Raw genomic sequence first — 21,386 nt, 5'->3', positions numbered from 1 at the left:
GACCGGAAGAGAAATTTAGACTTTGCAGAAGAATTCAAAATTGCACCAATAACAGACTACATTAATCACTACCGGACGCATTGGCTAGAACATAATATCAACAAAATTGACAGAACCAGGTTAACTAAAAAAAATTCTCCGTTACATTCCCAGAGGAAAGATTGCTTTGAACACCACCAAAAAGACGGCGGGAGATCGTTACAAGCCACCAGGTAAGACTGGAAAGAAAGATCATCATCATCATCATCATCATCATCATCATCATCATCATCATCATCATCATCACAAGGAATAAGTTGCCTACCTGTTCCATATTAAACATTTGAGTTTCAAGCTGTTCACTCCAATTTAAAAACAATATTGAATCCGATAAGCAGTTATATTAAATTGGGTTAAACAAGGTCCGTCTATGGTTATCTTTGAAACAAAATAACTAAAAGTTATTTGTAGACATTATTTAATTTTGTTTCAAAGATAAGCATAGATCGTTCCGTTAATCTTTTGCACCTCGGTCTGTAATTAAACACTGTAAGTGTAGCTGGTGGCCAGAAACGGAACTCACTCTCCTCCCGAGGGGAGAGGGGACTTACACCTCAGACCGTTGAGGAGCCGGGAGAAGGGGACTTACATCTCAGACTGTTTGAGAGGGGAATGTGGGGGTGGTTGTTGGCTTGGAATGGTACACAGAATTGGAAAGATGGCGCGACTGGTCGTCAGGGTGTTGCGATTAGGTCGGTTCGGCGTAGGTGCGGTCGGTGGGCTTACAACTCATCCCAAGGGCACACAATAGACTTCAGGTCGCGGTGCATAGGGATGTTCCCCTTCCGGCCTCATAGAGAGAAAACAACACTGTAAGTGATATTATATTTTCATCCGTTCTTTTTACGCGAGGAAAACATCTGTATCGGTATTTTATAATATGTGTAATGTTTTCTGTTTTTAATTGTTCCCTTTTCTTTGTTGTATTTCTGTACCCCACCAGAGGTATAGTAGTTTTATTTCGTTGGATTTAGTTCTTATCGTCTTTCGTTAATGTCCACATCACACAACAGAACTGGTAATGCCTTGTTTTATAAAACTTGAATATTGTTTCTCTTCTCACAAGAATGTGTCTAATTTTACCGATAAGTTATGGATATTTCTGCAATTTGTTATGCATATATCTGGAAAATATGAATGAATTTACCTTTAAAATATTTAAAAGTAATCACCTGTTCTAAAATTTCATGTCCACCGGCGTGGCTCAGTCGGTTAAGGCACTGCCTGCCGGTCTGAAGTTGCGCGCTCGCACGCGGGTTCCATTCCCGCTTGGGCTGATTACCTGGTTGGGGTTTTTCCGAGGTTTTCCCCAACTGTAAGGTGAATGCCAGGTAATCTATGGCGAATCCTCGGCCTCATCTTGCCAAATACCATCTCGCTATCACCAATCTCATCGACGCTAAATAACCTCGAAGTTAATACAGCGTCGTTAAATAACCAACTAAAAAAAATATTTCACTATTTAAATTTATTTTAGTTCCCATGTGTTATTATTGTCCTTTTTTAACTTCTCCTTATGCCCTTTCAGACGTTGTGTTCCATATATTTTATTCTCTTCTGTGTTAGTCTTTTTGTGTCCTTAGATCTTTCCGTTTTTATTTACTAATTTGTCAATGTACCCTTCAATTTTATTTTAGATCTTCCTCTTCTATTTATTTCTGTTCTAGCCTCCCAATTTAGTTTTGGCATCCTATTACTATCGACTCATAATCGTGCTCTTTTTGATCCTTTGGGAGATAAAATAAGCAGCTACCACTTTGGTTTGTAGTAAGCCAGCGCAATTGATTGTTGGAGAATGTAAACACTCCGTAGCCTGAATAATTTCGAGGGAAAAATTGTTCCGGGGCCGGGCATTGAACCCGGGACCTTTGGTTTAACGTACCAACGCTTTACCAACTGAGCTACCCGGGAACTCTACCCGACACCGATCCAATTTTTCCCTCTGTATCCACAGACCTCAAAGTGGGCTGACAACCGTCAAGCAACCAACTTCGAGTGCACACTAACTCCGTGTGACTTAAATTGTGGTTTTCTGTTCACGAACAGTGACGTGTATTATGCAAATCAAGATTTCAGGTATAACACCCTGTAAGGTTGATTTGAATAATTTCGAGGGAAAAATTGTTCCGGGGCCGGGAATCGAACCCGGGAACTTTGGTTTAACGTACCACAATTTAAGTCACAACAAGGAGTTAGTGTGCACTCGAAGTTGGTTGCTTGACGGTTGTCAGCCCACTTTGAGGTCTGTGGATACAGAGGGAAAAATTTGATCGGTGTCTGGTAGAGTTCCCGGGTAGCTCAGTTGGTAGAGCGTTGGTACGTTAAACCAAAGGTCCCGGGTTCGATGCCCGGCCCCGGAATAATTTTTCCCTCGAAATTATTCAAATCAACTTTACAGGGAGTTATACCTGAAATCTTGATTTGCACTCCGTAGCCTGTTCCCACCCCCTATGGGCCAACCATACTGGGAGATAAAGAGCATGTGACCTTGCGTGACTGTTTACATTCTCCTACGATCCATTGCGCTGACTTTACACTGAATTCGAACAACGGACACGAAATGTACCGCATGCGTAGAGCGGAGGGAGGAGATCCGCCTTGCTGTGTAACGGGCCAGTGGCATCTGTGCATGCAAGCGCATCTACCTTCCTGTAATGCCTGAGCCATTTGCATTTTGTAAAGACGGAATTTTAAGGCTTTATGCAGCATTCGGCAGACACAAGAACGCGATGTCCCAAGAGAAACAGAGTGACGTCGAGCAGAATGTAGTTCTTACAGCAGTGATGTTCCCTGATGTTCGCACGCTTTCCATTCTTCCTGCACTCTTCTATAGAGCAGAACCCGTCTGTTCCAACTTTTCAGCCACGTTTTGATAGCATGCGCGGATGCTCTGAATTAGAGCACTTTATTATACAAGCAGAACAAACCACCATTTTGAATCCCACAGTCAAGGCGACATAACATTTTTAACATGAGAAGGACAAGATTATGTATGCATGTTTGAGGTTGGGAGACAGTAATTTTTCATTATAGTTGCTTGTGAAATAAGCAAATACAATGGTAAAGTAAATCCATGTGAATGAAAGTTTGAAAGAGTATTACAAATATACATTATAATAAATCCAATGTGTATTAATTTAAGTGAAAATTAATGAAGTAATTAATTTTAAAATACACTCAGGGACAAAAAAAAACCGGACACATTAATATTTGCTGGTATTTTGCAAAACCTTATCTTCTCATACAATATTATGGTAGCCATCTGTTGTTATGGAGACGTGTATACATTGTTGATTGTTTTTTGTTTTATAAACAAGCCATTACAACCAAATATTCCAATTTTGCTTTCGGAGTCTCAGCTATAACAATTTTGTCTCAACCATTTTGTGCTTCATTATCGTTATCATTCGTTATTTCTTTATTTTTACATTTTCTGAGTTTAAATGGGGTTGTAACATTTGTCTTAAAACAAGATGCGACCTGAAGATGTGGCTCGAGCTGTAGCCCTTTACGATAATGGACGCAGTGTACGTTACATTGCAAATGTTATGAATATGGCTAGAAGCACAACCCATGATGCCGTAAAACGGTATAGAGAGACCCTAGAATATACCAGAAGACCAGGTTCGGGTCGTCCAAGAGCTACAAATCCAAATGAAAACAGGTATATGGTGTTGAGAGTTCTTAGGGAGCGCAACCTGCCAGCTACTAGTGTAGCCCAGCAATTTGTTAACATGCATGGACGCCCAATTTCGGCCAAAACAGTTAGAAGGAGGTTGAAAGCAAGTGGACTGATATCAAGTAGACCTGCAACTGGTCCCAGACTTCTCAGGATGCATCGAGTTGAACGACTGCGTTTTGCAAATGATCACAGGGATTGGAGAAATGGATAGTGGAGCTGTGTTCTGTTCACCGATGAGTCCCGTTTCAATCTGTGCTCACCTGATGGACGTGAAAGAGTTTGGAGAAGGAGGGGAGAACGATTTTCACAGTGTTGCATTTCCGAAAATATGCCGTATGGAGATGGTGGAGTGATGGTTTGGGCAGGAGTGTGTACGGATGCTCGTACAGAGTTGGTTTTTGTTGAAAATGGAAGACTAACAGCTGATAGGTATATAAATGAATGTTTGGCTGATCATGTTGTGCCATTTGGCCAATTTGTAGGCGATAATTTTGTTTTAATGCATGATAATGCACGGCCGCATATTGCCCATGCGGTCTGAGATTATCTCCAAGAAGTGGGAATTTATGTTCTTCCATGGCCAGCAAGGAGTCCAGACATGAACCCAATTGAACACGTGTGAGGCATGCTGGGACGGCGTGTTAAGAATAGATGACCGAGACCAGAATCGTTACAAAAGTTGAGGCGAGCACTTGGCGAAGAATGGGAACTTATTCCTCAAGAAGACATTGCTAACTAAATTGAGAGCATGCCAAGACGTATGGATGCAGTTATTCAAGCCAGAGGGGGTAACACCCGTTACTAAAAAGAGTTTTAATGTTTAAGGCACCATAAAATGAAAAATCAGTTAGGCCAAACGATGCCATAGTTATACGCCCTTTGTAATTTTTTGTAAATTCTCTCATCAGAGATTTTTTTTTTCAAATGTTGTCGTATAAAGTGCTAAATGAAACATTATTTTGTTAAAATGGGTTTTGTTTCATTTTGAAATAATTGGCAACAAAATACAAGCAAATAAAGAAGTGTCTGTTTTTTTTGTCCCTGAGTGTATAAAGCAAAGTAGGCCCTATATGCGTTAGTATTTAGATGAAAATTAATTACTTCAGTAACTAATTCAAAAACAAAAAGTAAAGTAGCCCCTACGTGGATTAATGTTTCGATGAAAATTAATTTATTACAAAATAGGCTATTAAGTAAAGTATAAAATAACACTACGTCAATTTTTCAATGAAAATTAACCAATTAATTTGAAGTTAGAAAACAATTACACCTAAGAAAAATAAAGCTGCACATAGAGACTGGAACCCTCGAACTTCTGACTTAGAGACCAGCATTTTGACCACTAGATTATCAGTGACCTCAATGATTTAAACTCTCTATTTGAAAGTTGGTAGAGCAGCTGGCTACGGACTGGAAGGTCCGGGGTTCGACCCCGAGTGGTGACGGGATTTTTCTCGTTGCCAAACTTTCAGAACGGCCCCGAGGTTCACTCAGCCTCCGGGTCTTTCCCGGGGGTAAAAGGCAGTCAGAGCGTGGTGCCGACCACACCACCTCATTCTAGTGCCGAGGTCACGGAAAGCATGGAGCTCTACCTCCATGCCCCCCATGGCATGTGACTGGGATACCTTTACCTTTTTTATACGAAGTAATGCAGCCTGAACAAATGTTTCAATCGATACACTTACAATCCCCTGATAACTACTGGATGCAAATATTGAAATCACATTACTTCATTTCTTGGAATATTTGACCATAAAATATGTTGAATCATACTTACATTACAAAGTTAATTATTTATTGCTGGCGTCCAACTCTTGCGTCTCGAATTATATGAGCCACTTATTTCTTCTTTCTTTGTCAACAGGAAAATGGTACAATTTATAGACTCCATGCCTACAATTATTTGTACAATATGGAGCCGCATAACCAACCATTGCATAAAATTAATAATATAATTTAATGTTTAAAACTAAAATGTGTCTTACTTACTTACAAATGGCTTTTAAGGAACCCGAAGGTTCATTGCCGCCCCACATAAGCCCGCCAGCGGTCCCTATCCTGTGCAAGATTAATCCAGTCTCTATCATCATACCCCACCTCCCTCAAATCCATTTTAAAATTATCTCCCATCTACGTCTCGGCCTCCCTAAAGGTCTTTTTCCCTCCGGTCTCCCAACTAACACTCTATATGCATTTCTGGATTCGCCCATACGTGCTACATGCCCTGCCCATCGCAAACGTCTGGATTTTAAGTTCCTAATTATGTCAGGTGAAGAATACAATGCGTGCAGTTCTGTGTTGTGTAACTTTCTCCATTCTCCTGTAACTTCACCCCGCTTAGCCCCAAATATTTTCCTAAGCACCTTATTCACAACCACCCTTAACCTATGTTCCTCTCACAGAGTGAGAGTCCAAGTTTCACAACCATATAGAAGAACCGGTAATATTCTAAAATGTGTCTACATATCGAATTCTTTTACTTTCCGTATAGTTGTTTCCTTCACACAGACTCGCTTGGGATTCAACATGGCGAATTGGTCTCTCGGGGAATACAGTGAAACCTCTCATTTACGGACATCGAGGGGACGTAAAAATTTGTCCACATATGGGAGGTGTCCTTTATTGGGAGGGAGGCTCCCCAATCTAACAGTAAATTTATAATATGTATTATGTATCCCTTCACGCTTTAAATCAATGTATTACTATAATTTAATTCTAAATACAGTATACTATACTACAGTAAATTCTTTGCAACTTTGAACTATAGTAGATAAGACCAAAAAAAAAAAAAAAAAAAAAAAGAAGGAAAATACAGTACCGTGCCATGCAATTTTATTCTAGGTCTACAGTTATGCAGTACTGTAATTTACAGTTTTCAACTTAAACTTTACGTTCAGGTGCCATGTCTCTCGAAAAAGAACAACTGATTGAAGTGAAGAGAATAATCCTACTAACCATATCATGTGTCGAATACAATTTCACGATTGCGGAAACCTTGGACCCATCAGACAGGTTAAATTTAATGACTTCGTTTATCCACCCGCTTCCAGCTAACAAGGGATAGCCGACTGGACTAGTGGTAGCCTACGAGACCCTTATTGTCTTCTTTCATGTTAAAGAATTTCTGTACAGTTCTCAAAACTAAATTTTCTATTTTTGTAACACATTGGGTCTTGAAATCCAGGTTCTGTCCGCAGTAGGACTGTGAAACAGCTGTCCGTGGCCGTGTCTGAGAGTGTCCGTAAACGAGAGTTAAATTTATCATTATTTCTATATTATTTCAGTTGGGACATAAAAATCTGTCCGTATATGAGCAGTGTCCTTATCTTGGGAGTGTCCGTAAGGAGAGGTTTCACTGTATAGCGCTTCACTCTCGATCATTACGATGGATATTGCAATGCTGTCGAAACAAGCGCTACGCAGTCACGAAACTATAACTTTATTTTTTTTAATAAGCATTGATGACACACCTTGTGCACAACTCCAATGCTCCATCCTAACTAAATGGTATACACTCCTACTATAATATTTTCGCTGTAAGAAAAATCCTAATATAAACAATAGCACGTAACTGAAGTGAGGCTTCATTGGCCGTTGTTTGGCGCCATAGATTCTCAGTACATGTTCCCGCCTACTGTTGTACATTCTGTTTCATGTTAAACATTTCCCGTTACTCGTCAAGTAGGCCTAACCTCACTATTATGCATTCATTTGCTTAGGAAACATTTATTTTATAATTACTATGATTAAAACTCACATAACTTATTATATACATTTAAGACTATTTGTTTTTCTCCGCTTTTGAGAAGGTTTCCACTCTTATGTTTAATAACCACACACACCGAGGAGGCAGAAGCCATACTTCAGTACCACGTGCTTACGTGAACAACTACGAGCTCAAGTGACGCCAGCTTGTTACAAGAACAGACTACCTCGGTATTACTATTGGTATTCATCCGCGTTCATAGTACATAACAAAATATAAAAGTAGCTTTTCTTTTACATAGCGTTTTACATATGAGTGAAGTTATATGTTTCATTGTATTTAACAACTAGAATTCAATTTTATATTTTCAAATAATACAAGATGATAGTTTCCAAATACGGACTATATTTTCCTGCGTCGTGTGAGTGTTTCGACTGTGAGCCAATCACGGATGACAGCCACGTGCTTGTGTTTACATGAGGATTTTTCTTACAGCGAAAACAGTATAAACACAACGAGAATGTTGACAGCCGAATCCTACCGAACTTAGCCGAAAGAGCCGGGTTTAAAATCGCCCGTTTTTCTGGTTCACCTTGTATTATATTAGCATTGAAATCCCTTTGTTACATTTCAAGGATGCTCATGCTATTAGCCAATTATAAAGTCCAATAGTCTTCGATGTATTTTAATTTTTTATGCTTTCAATTTCCACTTTTAAAGTTGCAATATCGAGTATCGAGTAATCGTGGTAGCGAACGATCTCTAATCTTAAGCACTTTACTCATTCAGTAAGGAAATTAAATCAAAATGCGTAATGAGTCGCAACTTACCTTGATGCCTTAACATCTTCTATGTACTTCTTTCTTTCCTCTGGTTCCATGTCGGCAAGTCTGTTCTCAAAAGCACCCGAGAAGGGAATGATGATAGCTCCCGGATCGTTCTTGTCGACCCATTCTTTGATTTTTATCAGCCTAAACAATACAAGACGACAATACAAATATTACCACATAGGACATTCTTACTTTCTTACATACATTGGTTATGATTATGAGGCTCTTGCAATGCTGATCAATCATGAAATATGTTCCGTCTGTAAACATGAGAAATTTTATGAAATATATACAGCATATTTGCTGTTTGTACTAATTTGTGGCATGGGTACTACGCAGGTAAACGATCTGTAAAGTTTTACAAACGAGGATATGTGTATCTGTGCGTGTGTGTGTGTGTGTGTGTGTGTGTGTGTGTGTGTGTGTGTGGAAGCCCGAAAGAAAAGTAATATAAGTTTAATTAACAGTAATCTCACTAGAGGTTTTGATTTATCTAGAAAAAATCAAAACTCGAGTGGGATATAATTAACTATTACACGATTAGAAGAAAGTATATAAAGATTAGAAGAAATAAAGTACTCTAATATGATAAAATATTGACTTACTAAAATTGTCTTGAAAATGTAAAGAAGAAGCGAAGCGAGCATCAAGTCGGCCGTGATTGCACCATCTCATCATTACAAATATTCCGCTAGATGGCAGTAGTTTGTAATGACTAGCTGTTCTCTTGTTACGAGTTGTGTCAACTATAGAATTTTCATTGCACTCTATATTACTAGTCAAGAAGACTTTGTTGATTCAGTTTCATTTTTATTAAAACAGTTGCATTCAACTTCAATTATATATATATATATATATATATATATATATAATAATCTCTGATACGTGACTATCCATAAACTCATACAGAAGAACCTATATAACATAACCTAAATAATATAAAAACAAGGCAAATAATAGAAAAGTCATTGTTTATGTATTGTCGCGATATGACTTTCTAAGTTAAAGCGACATAAAATAAATAAATTGAAAAAAAAATAGAAAAGTTTTCATTACAATTTACAATTTATTTATTTGGTTGCAGTCTATTACAATATTGAATGACAGCATTGATCTCCATCACTCACTTATCAACATACAAAACGTTTTAATTAAGAATGATAATATAAACATGAATCATTTTAAAAAATAGACCTACAATAAAATTATTGAAAGTACAATGTTGGCAAAAGAAGAAACAAATGCTAGGGAAGTGATAAAATCAAACAAATGCTAGGAAGGTGATACAATTAGTAGGATAAGCAGCCATCATTGGTTGAAACATCGATCCGTACCGTTTTATTGGTTAAAAGTAGTATGACGTAATAAAAGTTAATAATCAATTTAATAGTACTTTACAGTAATTGGTATGTACCATGTTAATCAATTATTGTGCATGTATGAATTATTATTTCGGTATTTCTTTTTCCACACAAATTTCACAAATAAACTAAAATGATGATACGATCCCCGGAGGAATATGAGAACATTAAGAAACTTATTTTCTTTATTTATCACAAAATTATTTCATGTTAGTCTTTTGTAATTTTTACTGTATGAAAAGTAAATTCTCTTACTATATACAGATCGAGAATCGAACTTTACTTACTTAGCTAGCTTGGACCGACTGTGTGCCACTTTGGTGAGGGCACAGTACTACGAAGTAATTAGGAACGATGAATGTTTCAATAATCATTCCCCCAACACTGCGATACAATACGAAGCGTGATTGTAGTCCGGTCCCTGCACGTGACTCACAATCGGACCGTAATACAACGTGTACCAAAATTATTGCTCCGATTTTAATATGATTTATGTTGGAAAATATATATAAACTGTAGAAACGCAGTTAGACTCAAAAGACAGCTAATATCTCCTAGTTTATTAAGAGGCACAAGAGCTGAATTTTCGGCCAAAATAGCAAAAAATAAATTATGACTTTACACATTTGTCTACGTTTTTGTCCTATATTCATACTCCATCCGCCATTTTTAAAGGTCTGGCGACCAATTTTACAATCCCGCATGAAAGAGTTTAAAACATGTAACGCACACTTTTTCTCTATTGTAAGTAATATCATTATTTTTCAACTCTAATATTCAAATTTCCCTCCATTTTCGCTGTAGATGCTCCAAAGCCAAGGTCGCTAGACGTCGCTGACGAAAAGCTTCGACATTTGTTAGGTCTTCTCATCCCATTCCACCAATGTATAAGCATTGGAAAGACAAAGAATCTAAAAACTTTATTGGAATGTCTTGAGGAATTTGGGGCTGCACATCCAGGCATTTGGAAAACTTATTATATGAAATATATAAATATTAACACAAATTCCTTTCACAATCGAATGTTGTTGTTGTTTTCTAATGCCAGGCGTTTGACAATAAAGTCATTTGACCTCTTGCACTCCAATATTTTTCAAAGATATTATCATGACTAGCCACTGAAGCACAGATTTTGAGGTGTTCCGAATCCATTTCTTGGTTTGAGTTACACAATGGGCAGTTAGGGGACTCATATATTCCAATTCTATGTAGGTGTTTGGCCAAACAATCATGGCCTGTTGCCACTCTAAATGCAGCTACAGACGATTTTCGTGGCAAATCGGGAATTAACTGTGGATTTTGATGCAGAGAGTTCCATTTTTTCCCTTGGGATTGAGTTATCAAATTTTGTTTGTTGAAGTCTAAGTATGTAGATTTAATAAATCTCTTCACAGAGTAATACGTAGATTTAGTAACAGGTCTGTAAGTAGCAGTGCTGCCCTTCTTTGCTAAAGCATCCGCATTCTCGTTTCCCAGGATTCCACAATGGGATGGTAACCATTGGAATACAATTCTTTTATTGAGTGATAATAATTGAGAGAGCATTTTAGTTATTTCTGCTGTTTGAGATGAAGGTGTGTGTTTAGAGACGATTGATAGAATAGCTGCTTTGGAGTCTGACAATATAACTGCATTCCTAAATTTATTGATGTGGCATAGAAGATTCCTGAGACATTCATTTATTGCAATGATTTCACCATCAAAACTTGTTGTTCCATATCCAAGAGATCTATAAAGTGAGAAGAGACAGCACGTAACACCTGCACCGGCACCTTGTTCTCTGGAGATCAAGGATCCGTCGGTGTATAAATGATGCCAGTTTTGTGGAGGGTACCTAATATTAATTGTCTCTAAAGACAATTGTTTCAGTATTTTAGTGTTTACTTCTGATTTCAGTATTTCTTCTGTTAAATTTAGATTATATTCTATATTTAATAGAGTTAAAGGGTTTGGTTTAATTTGTAAGTTTTCTTTTAAATTCGGGATATTGATTTTCTGTTTTAATTCTTGAACAATGGATATGAAACTTTTTTGAGTTTTCAATCTACAAAGATGACTGTATGAATGCCACAATCGAATGTAAACAAACCGAATACATGGCGCAAATATGGCGGTGTGCGACGACCTGACTTATAGGCGGACCTTGGTCCAAAACGTGCTTCCTCTACCATCTTTTAATGCTTTTAGGAACTAATACCACCGCAATCAACCCAAAATTAAAGTGAAAGTTTGCACGCTTCAACATGGCGAAAATGTCCAAGAAAAATTTAGTTTCCAATAAGAGGCTGGACATAGCAACCTGCAATGCTGTTGGAGAGTACAGTATGGGCTGCAGTGCCATGCAACACCGCAAGACCACTGTCAGACAGGAGGATCTTTCAAGAGTAGCACAAGAGATTGCATAGAGGCGAAATAAGGAGGCTGTGTGTGAGAGAGAGAGAGGTCAAATACTGTTTTCAAGAAGAAGAAGAAAACGAAGAAGAAGGAGGAAGGAAAATACTATGGTGCTGGGAGGTTCTTCTCTTGCTGGCTATGCTCTCAATAGGGAAATATACTGGGGAGATTAAAACATACGTCACAGAGAATTTTGCCAGCAAGACAAGCCGGATAATGGATTTTAACCTCCGTCTTTAATGGCTACGTCGATAATTTATAGTTCACTAACTTCACGAGACGCCACTGGCTCTTTATACAGAGCCTGGCGTAATGCTATCATGCAACTTACCATTTGTTCTTCTTCTTGATGTAATCTTTCTCCGAGAGATTCACCAGGTAAATGAGAGGTTTCGATGTTATAAACAGGTGTTTGTTGAGCACTTCAATCTGCAAAAGAAAACCAAAGTTAGCGCTCCAAAATTTAATCGCACAATAGAACATTTTCTAAGTACTGTAAGCAAGAAGTCAATAAATTAAATATAACTTCCAAAGTTTAAGAAAGAACTTAAAGAATCTTGCAAATTTTTACAGGATTAGAGAATCCTCCAAATCAGTCATCTTCGTAAACACGCAAGTACGAGTATCGTAATTTTATGATCGGCTATAGTAACAAAATGCAAAGCAGGTCTAGTCTATATTCCGTTTCTGAAATCTGTAGAGTATAGGAACCGAAACAAATTCTTTGCGCAAGTGGTGAGTGGAGAGGACTTAGCCGATGACCGCTCTGAAGGAAAGCATTGCTTGAAGAAAACCGTATAAAATGCCACCCTACCTATCACCTTCTGCCATGCGTATCTTACCACTTAGAGGCCATGAGCCGATGCTGCACGCAACACACTTCCGCACTGATAGGCTCCGCCCATTCGCTTGTCATCGGCACCATCCAAATGCATCGACTTACTCTACAGATTCCAGAAACGGATTTTTCATAGTATGTGCTTACATTAACCTAAGAAAACAAAAGTGGCAAGTCAAATCCCTGATGATTTAAAATTCGTATATTCAATCATTTTTAAGATAAAATCACCATAAACTGCAATAAAAAAAACTTTCGCTTTTAATGGAATACATATCCTAAATAATGAAATGATAATTTCGAAAATAGTAACGTAATATTATTGTGAAGCATAAAAATCAGTTTTTTGAAGAGTGTTCAAGTACAATAGAACACAACATTCCTTACCACTGCCTGCCCAATCAACACTTATACACGAGTAGCCACTAGGTGGCAGGTAGTGATTTTGCATATATTGATAGCCTAATGTTAATAGCGGTCAGAGTCCATGGATACCCAGAGCAGCGCAATCGGCCGCCATTGTTATTCCATTTAAACCGCTTGGGATAGGAACATTTAAAGTAAAACTCAATTTAGGCCAGTGTCCGTGACCCTTAAAATTAAAAATATCTGATTCTGATTTAGGCTACATAAGCTACATTCATTCCCTCACAACTGTGTACATCAAATAGCGCGCGCTGGAATAACAATACTGATTTTTCGGCATTTCCGGCGCAAAGGATTGCGGTACTCTGGATATCGACGGACTCTGATAGCGGTTACAGTCACTGTAATAGCGATGGGCACAGCCTGCCACTTAGCGGCAAAATAACTTTGATTGATCAGGCAGTTTACGCAGTTATAGGATGCGATCCAGCAGGCAGTGTTCCTTACAGCATATTTACTTAGCAATTACGTTTATCATTGTTTAATGACAGTGACTGAGGTGCATTATTATTAAAGACCAGTGTTTGGTGTCAATGAACTGAAACATGTTAGCTGTGTACGGAGTATAGCTCAACAGCACGCTGCAGAGTCAGTACATTCAGTTTCCGATTTATATAGAGAAGTATGAGAGTACCGTTGGTGGCCTAGTTGCGTTCTCAGTGCGATTCCTGTGTGTTACCCAATTCTTGAACAAATAACTTACTTCAAAGATCTGTTTATAACCATTAAAATTCTCCAATAGTCAAAGAAAGCAATAATTAACACTCTCTGAGGGGAAATGTATGCGAAAAAGGTCGAGGGACTTTAAACGATACAATAAAATCCCACTTATCCGGCATCCAAATAACCGGCAATACCAAAACAACGGCACTTTTAACTAGGCAAAGAAAAAAAAGTCATTCATGCGAAAAAGAAGAGTCTGACGAAGATGTGAGTGGTTTTCGTAGATCGCACATGGCGCATATTGTGTTTACTCTTTACACTGTTCACGCGTGAAAACATAGATAAAAAACCCGTATGTTCCTGGAGTAGAGGGTAGCATCGGTAATCTGTCACTTGGACCTTGCAAACAACGCTCAGAGACGATACCTTTCAATTTAACATTTGAACTCGCCCGTTTCGAAGGGGTGTTGGATGAGTCTAACTACGAAACTGTGAAATTCTCTGTATCTACAGCGCGTAAAAATTTCATTCGAATAATGGATAGTATCATGGCTATTACCGCTAAGCGCTGCTGTTGTATAATGAATTCCGCGAAATGTAAGCGACATGTTCTTGCGCTCAAATCATCGAGCGCTACTTCATAGTATAGTTGCGACGTTGGCTACACTGCTCTTCACGTCACATGACTCACATGACCGCCATTTAAAATTGTCATAAAGTTACGAAAACTTTTAGTATTTCTTACCCTATTATGTATTACTTTATTACAATAATTATGAACTGATGAATGTATATTACCATATTCAATACTGAAAATAAGCATGGTACCTATTTCAAAACTTTATTATTAATTATCTATATTAAAATTACTAAATTTCAACATAGAAATAGTACATTATGCAACGAGCCTATAATGGTAGTAATTAAGACGCGAGTTTTATAATTTTCATACGAGCGTCTTAATTACCATTATAGGCAAGTTTCATACGACTTTTTATGCTCGACCATATTTCTAATTTGAAATTATTCCTAAGTATTCATATTATTCTTATCTGACTGGGGAGCGGAAGTGACCTTGTCGTAAATTGTGAGATGTGCGCAGACGCGAAAGTATTGATTTTTTCCTAGGAACAAATGTCACTGACCTTGATTAAATCTAGAGAGTAAAATGAACATTAATCTTGATATAACCTGGAAATAAATTTAGACATTGAAAAACGAGATGATAAATTGAATTTATTTGAATATTATTTACAATTAACGCTAATTATTATAGTAACAGAACATAACCTTCTGCGACAGTATTGGATTTCCAGCCTCCGTGACGTTTCGCTAGTTGTCTTTCGAATGCATATCCGAGAATAATCGATACTTGCGCTTTCATATTGCTTTCTGATTGGTGGAAAATCTGAACTTTAATGGATAGGTGTACTTTAATGAGATCCATCAAAGGGCTGCTACCAGGTGTATAATTACTACATTTCGGCATGGTCGAGCATAAAAAAATGTTTGTGCAATACAGTGTGTTTTTACGTATAAACCTATAAACGTATTTTCCAATTATCCGGCAAAATCAGTTATCTGGCACTAGCTTTGTCCCACAGTTGCCGGATACGAGGAATTCTACTGTACTAGGGAAGGAAATATAGGAGAAGGGAGACAGTACTGTGGTAAAGAATACAGAATTGACTAGCAGTAGGAGAAGAGCTTAAAGAGAGAGTAGATAAGGACTGAAGTAAAACAAAATCTATCCAAAGGTTTGGAAGAAAATGCAATACACGGATAGGCCGATCCAAAACCACTTTTGTAGAGAAATGCTGAGAACATGTATTCCCGTGAAAATCTAAAAAATAAATGTTTACAGTATTTTGTATAATCTGTTACAAAGAGAAAGTACCAACAAAAACCGAAAATTCGTTTACTCATGAGGGATTTTCATGTTGCTCTAATCACACCTATGTAAGGTATTTGCGAGTAAAACAATATCATATTTTATTAAACCGAATTTATTAAAGCATTTCAGCTTTACAATTCAAACTAGAGAGGTCAAGAAAAGGTCGTTAAATGGCACCAACAATTACGTTGGGAGACGTTATGGCAGTCATACTTGTCTCACGTCACACAAATTTCCATAACAGATCCGTGTAGCTATGCAATTTTCTTCGACCCCAAATCACCGTATGTAAATATCGGCATACTTATCTTAATACAACATCTGCCTTAAAAGTTACAGATGCAGTGCCGTTATATGCATGTTAAATAATTTCATTCCTAGATATTTCGTGCATTCAGGAATTTAAAGTTGTTGTAAAACATTAAAAAATTCTGTTTGATTTATTTTGTGAACTCTTCAATATGTTGTGTAAGTGAATTTGTTTACTTCCATCCGAAATTACGTTCATAAGCGGAGAGAGAACAGTTTCCTTGGGGGTGGGGGGGGCAAAGCAAAACCATAGAATCCCGATATAACGAGATTATGGGGAACATTTATATCCTCCCCCGTTATAACTTGACCTTGGTATTGTATATTGGAATATGATCATTTAATAAAGGTATTTAAAATGAAGTAAAATTGTAACAAAATATAGCCTATAGACACTTTTACTTTTTTTTCCCTCTTGTATGGAGGAGGATCTCGAAGCCTTACACTGCAGCCTGAGGCTTATTGTGCTTACCACTCCTATTGTGAATGATTGGGTAGCCGAACGCCGCGCTCTTGTACAAGTACAGCACATCACACCGTGAACTTAACGCGGGCTATTGTATGGGTGATGATACGTGAATTAATGATGGCGAAATGAGTCCGAGGTCCAACACCGAAAATTACCCAGAAATTCTGCTTCAATTAGTTGAGGAAAAACCCGGAAAAACCCCAACCAAGTATCTTGTCCCAACGAGGATTTGAACCTGGGCCCGCTTGTTTTATGGCCAGATGTACTCCACAGCGGTGAACCAATTTTACATTTACTTTATCTGTTTATTTAAAAAAAGAAGCAAGATATATTATTTTATTTAATCTCGTCTTTAAATTTACACATTATACCGGGATCAATTTTCTTTTTTCTGCATTGTTATACAGTATGTTATTCATATTTCTCCATGTGGCTGCTTAAACACAAGTAGAGTTCTAACACATTAGTACAGGCTTCTAATCCTCAAATGAGGTACAGAAATTATTATACATTCAAAAATTCTATACTAATAATAAATCTGTAGCCGAAATTTTTCTGGTAATTTTCGATTTTCCAAAAATAATTGGTCCTAACATATATAATTAACCACCCTGAAATCGAAAATCGCTTTTTTGAAATTTTTGTTTGTATGTCTGTCTGTCTGTCTGTCTGTCTGTATGTTTGTTACCTTTTCACGCGATAATGGCTGAACGGATTTCGATGAAAATTGGAATATAAATTAAGTTCGTTGTAACTTAGATTATAGGCTATATGGCATTCAAAATACATTATTTAAAAGGAGGGTTATAAGGGGGCCTGAATTAAATAAATCGAAATATCTCGCTTATTATTGATTTTTATGAAAAATGTTACATAACAAAAATTTCTTTAAAAATCATTTCCGATAAGTTTTATTCTTTGAAAAACTTTGATAGGATTGATATTTAATGCGGTAAATGAGTTTTAAAATTAAAATAAATGCCATCTAAGGCCGTGTAATGAAATAAACAAATGACTTCGTCTATAAGGGGCCTTGGTCAACAACAATCGAAAGCTATGAATCATAGCCTACAGAAAATGTTTCTGTGTTTGTATGAAGCAATATTGGAAGCTAAATTAACCGATTTGTATAATTAATTATTATTTCACCATTGGAAAGTGTAGTTTCTCTGTATGGACATAATGCTATAATGTTATTACAGTAACTTCTGAGTGAATTGAGGACGGGTAAGATTAAAATAGCTTCTTATGCACAGAAAACTTGATAGGCTATTCTGTGTATTCGTTTCCTGTATTTCTTAAAATAATGTTTATCTCAGAGAATTAACGAACAACAAGAGTGTATTGATTTAGTATGCAGTAATAATATGTTAGCTTAGCATTTCATTATTTTATAATCCAAATTTTAACTATGCTCAATTGAATCGAGTTAAAATACATAAAATACATATGCATTAAATGCAATGCAAAAAATTTGGGTAATGAGCCAAGCAGATTATGTTGCCCTGTTGTAAAATAAAATTTGTTCCTCCTGAGATTCAAGAGCCCCCATAACAAATTGAAAACTTACTTATCGCGGTACATCCGTTATCAACACACTTTTTATATAATATAATATAATATAATATAATATAATATAATATAATATAATATAATATAATATAATATAATATAATATAATATAATATAATATAATATAATATAATATAATATAATATAATATAATATAATATAATATAATATAATATAATATACTATATAATATAATATAATATAATATAATATAATATAATATACTATATAATATACTATATAATATACTATATAATATAATATAATATAATATAATATAATATAATATAATATAATATACCATATAATATAATATAATATAATATAATATAATATAATATAATATAATATAATATAATATAATATAATATAATATAAGTTATTTAAGTTATTTGAAGAGTTCAGAACCATAGTGGGCCAAGCGCCATTTACTGAATACGTAGAAAACAAGAGTTAAAATTAAGTTATTACCATAATTCAATGGAAACATATAACAAGTAAAATAAAGTATACACATTAAATGTAAAAGATGTCAATGTTCACTGAACTATGGATGCATGTAATAAAAATTAAGAATCATGTTAAAGGAATTGTTATTGCACCAAATGAGTGCTCTCTGGACCAAAATGATTCCATTTTAGTTATTTAAATATAATTTAAATTAAGTAACATATTAAACGATTTATCCTTCTATCAAACACGAATATTCCCTGGATCAAATGTCCTATTTTAATTATGTAATTACCAGGGAACGGATTTATATGGACTAAAAATATATGAAATATGTAAATATATATGTAGTTATTTTTACCAAAATATGGAATTAAATATGGATTTTTACCAAAATATGGAATTAAATATGGACTTAAAATTATAAAAAAATGACTATGTACGTTAAATATTGGTACATTTTAATCAAACTAAACAAAAAATATAATGGACGTACCTTATCTTCCAATGTAGTTTCAACAAAACACAATTTTTATTGTCTGTTACCATAACAATAGGTTACAAACATTTCTTTCAAGTGCTGAAAAGTGAATCTTCTTCTATTGTCTCTGAGGATAGATTTATACTGACTAAAAGAGCGTTCGACGTCACAAGAAGTAACTGGTACATATTTCAATTTCACAATGTCTGCTGGGGATAAGTCCAAGTTAATCTTCACTGTTGATTCACCACTCATCACAGCAACAACCTTTTGTAGTTCTTCATATCCAGGGTTTTTTGAAAGTACAGTGTCCACCTTAGCTCTTACTGCATCTGCAACTTTACCTCTACCACGATTCAGTTGTTCCACAGTACTATTTATAATTTCAAAACTTTCAGATAGTGAAAGGTGCCTATTTTGGAGACTTTTGAGCGTTTTTATGATGCATGAAAATGTATGCTGAATGTGAGCTAAGTCATTCTTCACACTTATGTCACAGGTAACTGTTTTCGCAGTATCAATTGAGACTGTATCTTCAGAGTCCAATGCAAGGAGAACATTGTTAATAGAGTCTATATGTTCGGCATAATATTCAACTGCTTCTAGCCATGTACCCCATCTAGTTAAAATTGGCTTTGGTGGCAATGGAATTTCAGGGTACATTTCTTTCAACACGTTAACTCTACTGGGAGCTTTGAGAAATACTTTTTTCACTGATGAAATCAACAAATCTACTTTAGGGAAATTGTCTCTGACCACTTCTGCCACACGATGAAATGCATGCGCCACACAAGTAAAATGAGTCAATTTAGGATATACAACAGATAATGCTTGTCCAGCTTTGACCATATAAGGGGCAGCATCGCTAATAAAGAATAACACATTATCGTACATAATACCCTTTGGCCACAGGATACCCATAGCTTCGTTGAACAGTTTAACTATAGTTTTGTTATTGCACTTTTCTAGAACATCACAATGTAAAAGAATTCGTTCAGAATATTGTTCACTTAACAAACCGATAACTACATTACCAACAAGTCTACCTTCTTTGTCGGGAGTCTCATCAATGGAAACCCAAATTGAACTATCTTTAATTTCATCTCTTATCTTCTGTATTGTCTCATCGTAGATGGATGGAGCATACGTCTTCCTAAGTGTTGACTCATCCGGGATTGTATGTTGAGTATATTTTTCAAGGAATTCCCTGAAGACCTTATTCTTTAGTTTGTAGAGAGGAATATCAGCAGAGATGAGAGAACGGCACAGGTCGATGTTAAACTCAGATCTTACATTCGATGTTGTTGGTTGTGTTAAAAACAATTGTCTCTGCTTGGAATTTAGTTGTTTGTTGGCCTGATGTTTACTAGTTGTAATGTGTTGTTGCACCAGGAACTTTTGTGTAGATGATACTGCACACTGACACAAATTACAAAATAATATTTTATTGTCAGTTGATAAACCATCTTCTTTAAATTCTGAAATGTAACTTGTTAGTTTTGATTTTAAATTGACTGAATGACGTACTTTTGGCATATTTACCGTCTTTATAGTATGATTTACAAAACTGAACCTATGTGTACTCTGACTGGCATTTAACTGTTGAGCTGCACAACTGAAGTCTGTTAAAAATTTTAAATTAAATTAATACAGTTTTGTAACTTACTTTCCCATTGTTGATAGGACTGCTAATTTTCAAATAACTCTGATGTTAAAGGGATTACTGAACATGTGTTTAAATCTCTATTGTTGAAATGTATTTTTAAAAGTTAATGGAATTTTGTTTTGTTTTATTGTTAAACCTAATATAATATGGACTGTTTTATATGAAATATGGAAAATATATGGAAATTAACGAAAATATGTACTAAACTCTAAAATATGGAAAAATATGGAAAATAAAAGTAGGATTTTTCAACCCTACACATTGTGAAACATAAAGATAATGCAAAATATAAATTATATTAGCTTTATAAGTAAATATGTATTTACATATAAATCCTTTCCCTGGTAATTACTTTATATTTATTTCTAACGGGTGCAGCGGAGCGCACGGGTACGGCTAGTTTAAAATAAATATAGTCAAAACGCATGGTCTAAAGACATTAATTCGTCAATTTAAGCACGGAAACTTAATCATAAACAAAAGCAAGAGAAATTTTTTGAATTAAATATTTTCTAACGTTACTAGAAAAAAAAAAAGAGTCCGGCCAAGTTTTGGGGGGGGGGGGCGCAGTGCCCTCCCATGACTCCACCTATGATTACGTTCCTA

General features: G+C 36.0%; 1 protein-coding gene across 1 annotated transcript in view; it reads right to left on the bottom strand.

Moving 5' to 3' along the window:
- Positions 1–21,386, bottom strand: part of LOC138706084 (obg-like ATPase 1) — a 240,127-nt gene that overhangs the window by 26,713 nt on the left and 192,028 nt on the right. The window contains exons 7-8 of the mRNA XM_069835025.1: positions 12,344–12,441; positions 8,258–8,398 (exon numbers count right to left, since the gene is read on the bottom strand). Of these exons, the coding sequence (XP_069691126.1) occupies positions 8,258–8,398; positions 12,344–12,441 (239 nt within the window). The remainder of the gene's footprint in view (positions 1–8,257; positions 8,399–12,343; positions 12,442–21,386) is intronic.

This window comes from Periplaneta americana, chromosome 1, assembly GCF_040183065.1.
Source record: "Periplaneta americana isolate PAMFEO1 chromosome 1, P.americana_PAMFEO1_priV1, whole genome shotgun sequence".
Taxonomy (NCBI): domain Eukaryota; kingdom Metazoa; phylum Arthropoda; class Insecta; order Blattodea; family Blattidae; genus Periplaneta; species Periplaneta americana.
Note: the sequence above shows the minus strand (reverse complement) of the source record. Positions and strands in the feature narration are given on the sequence as shown.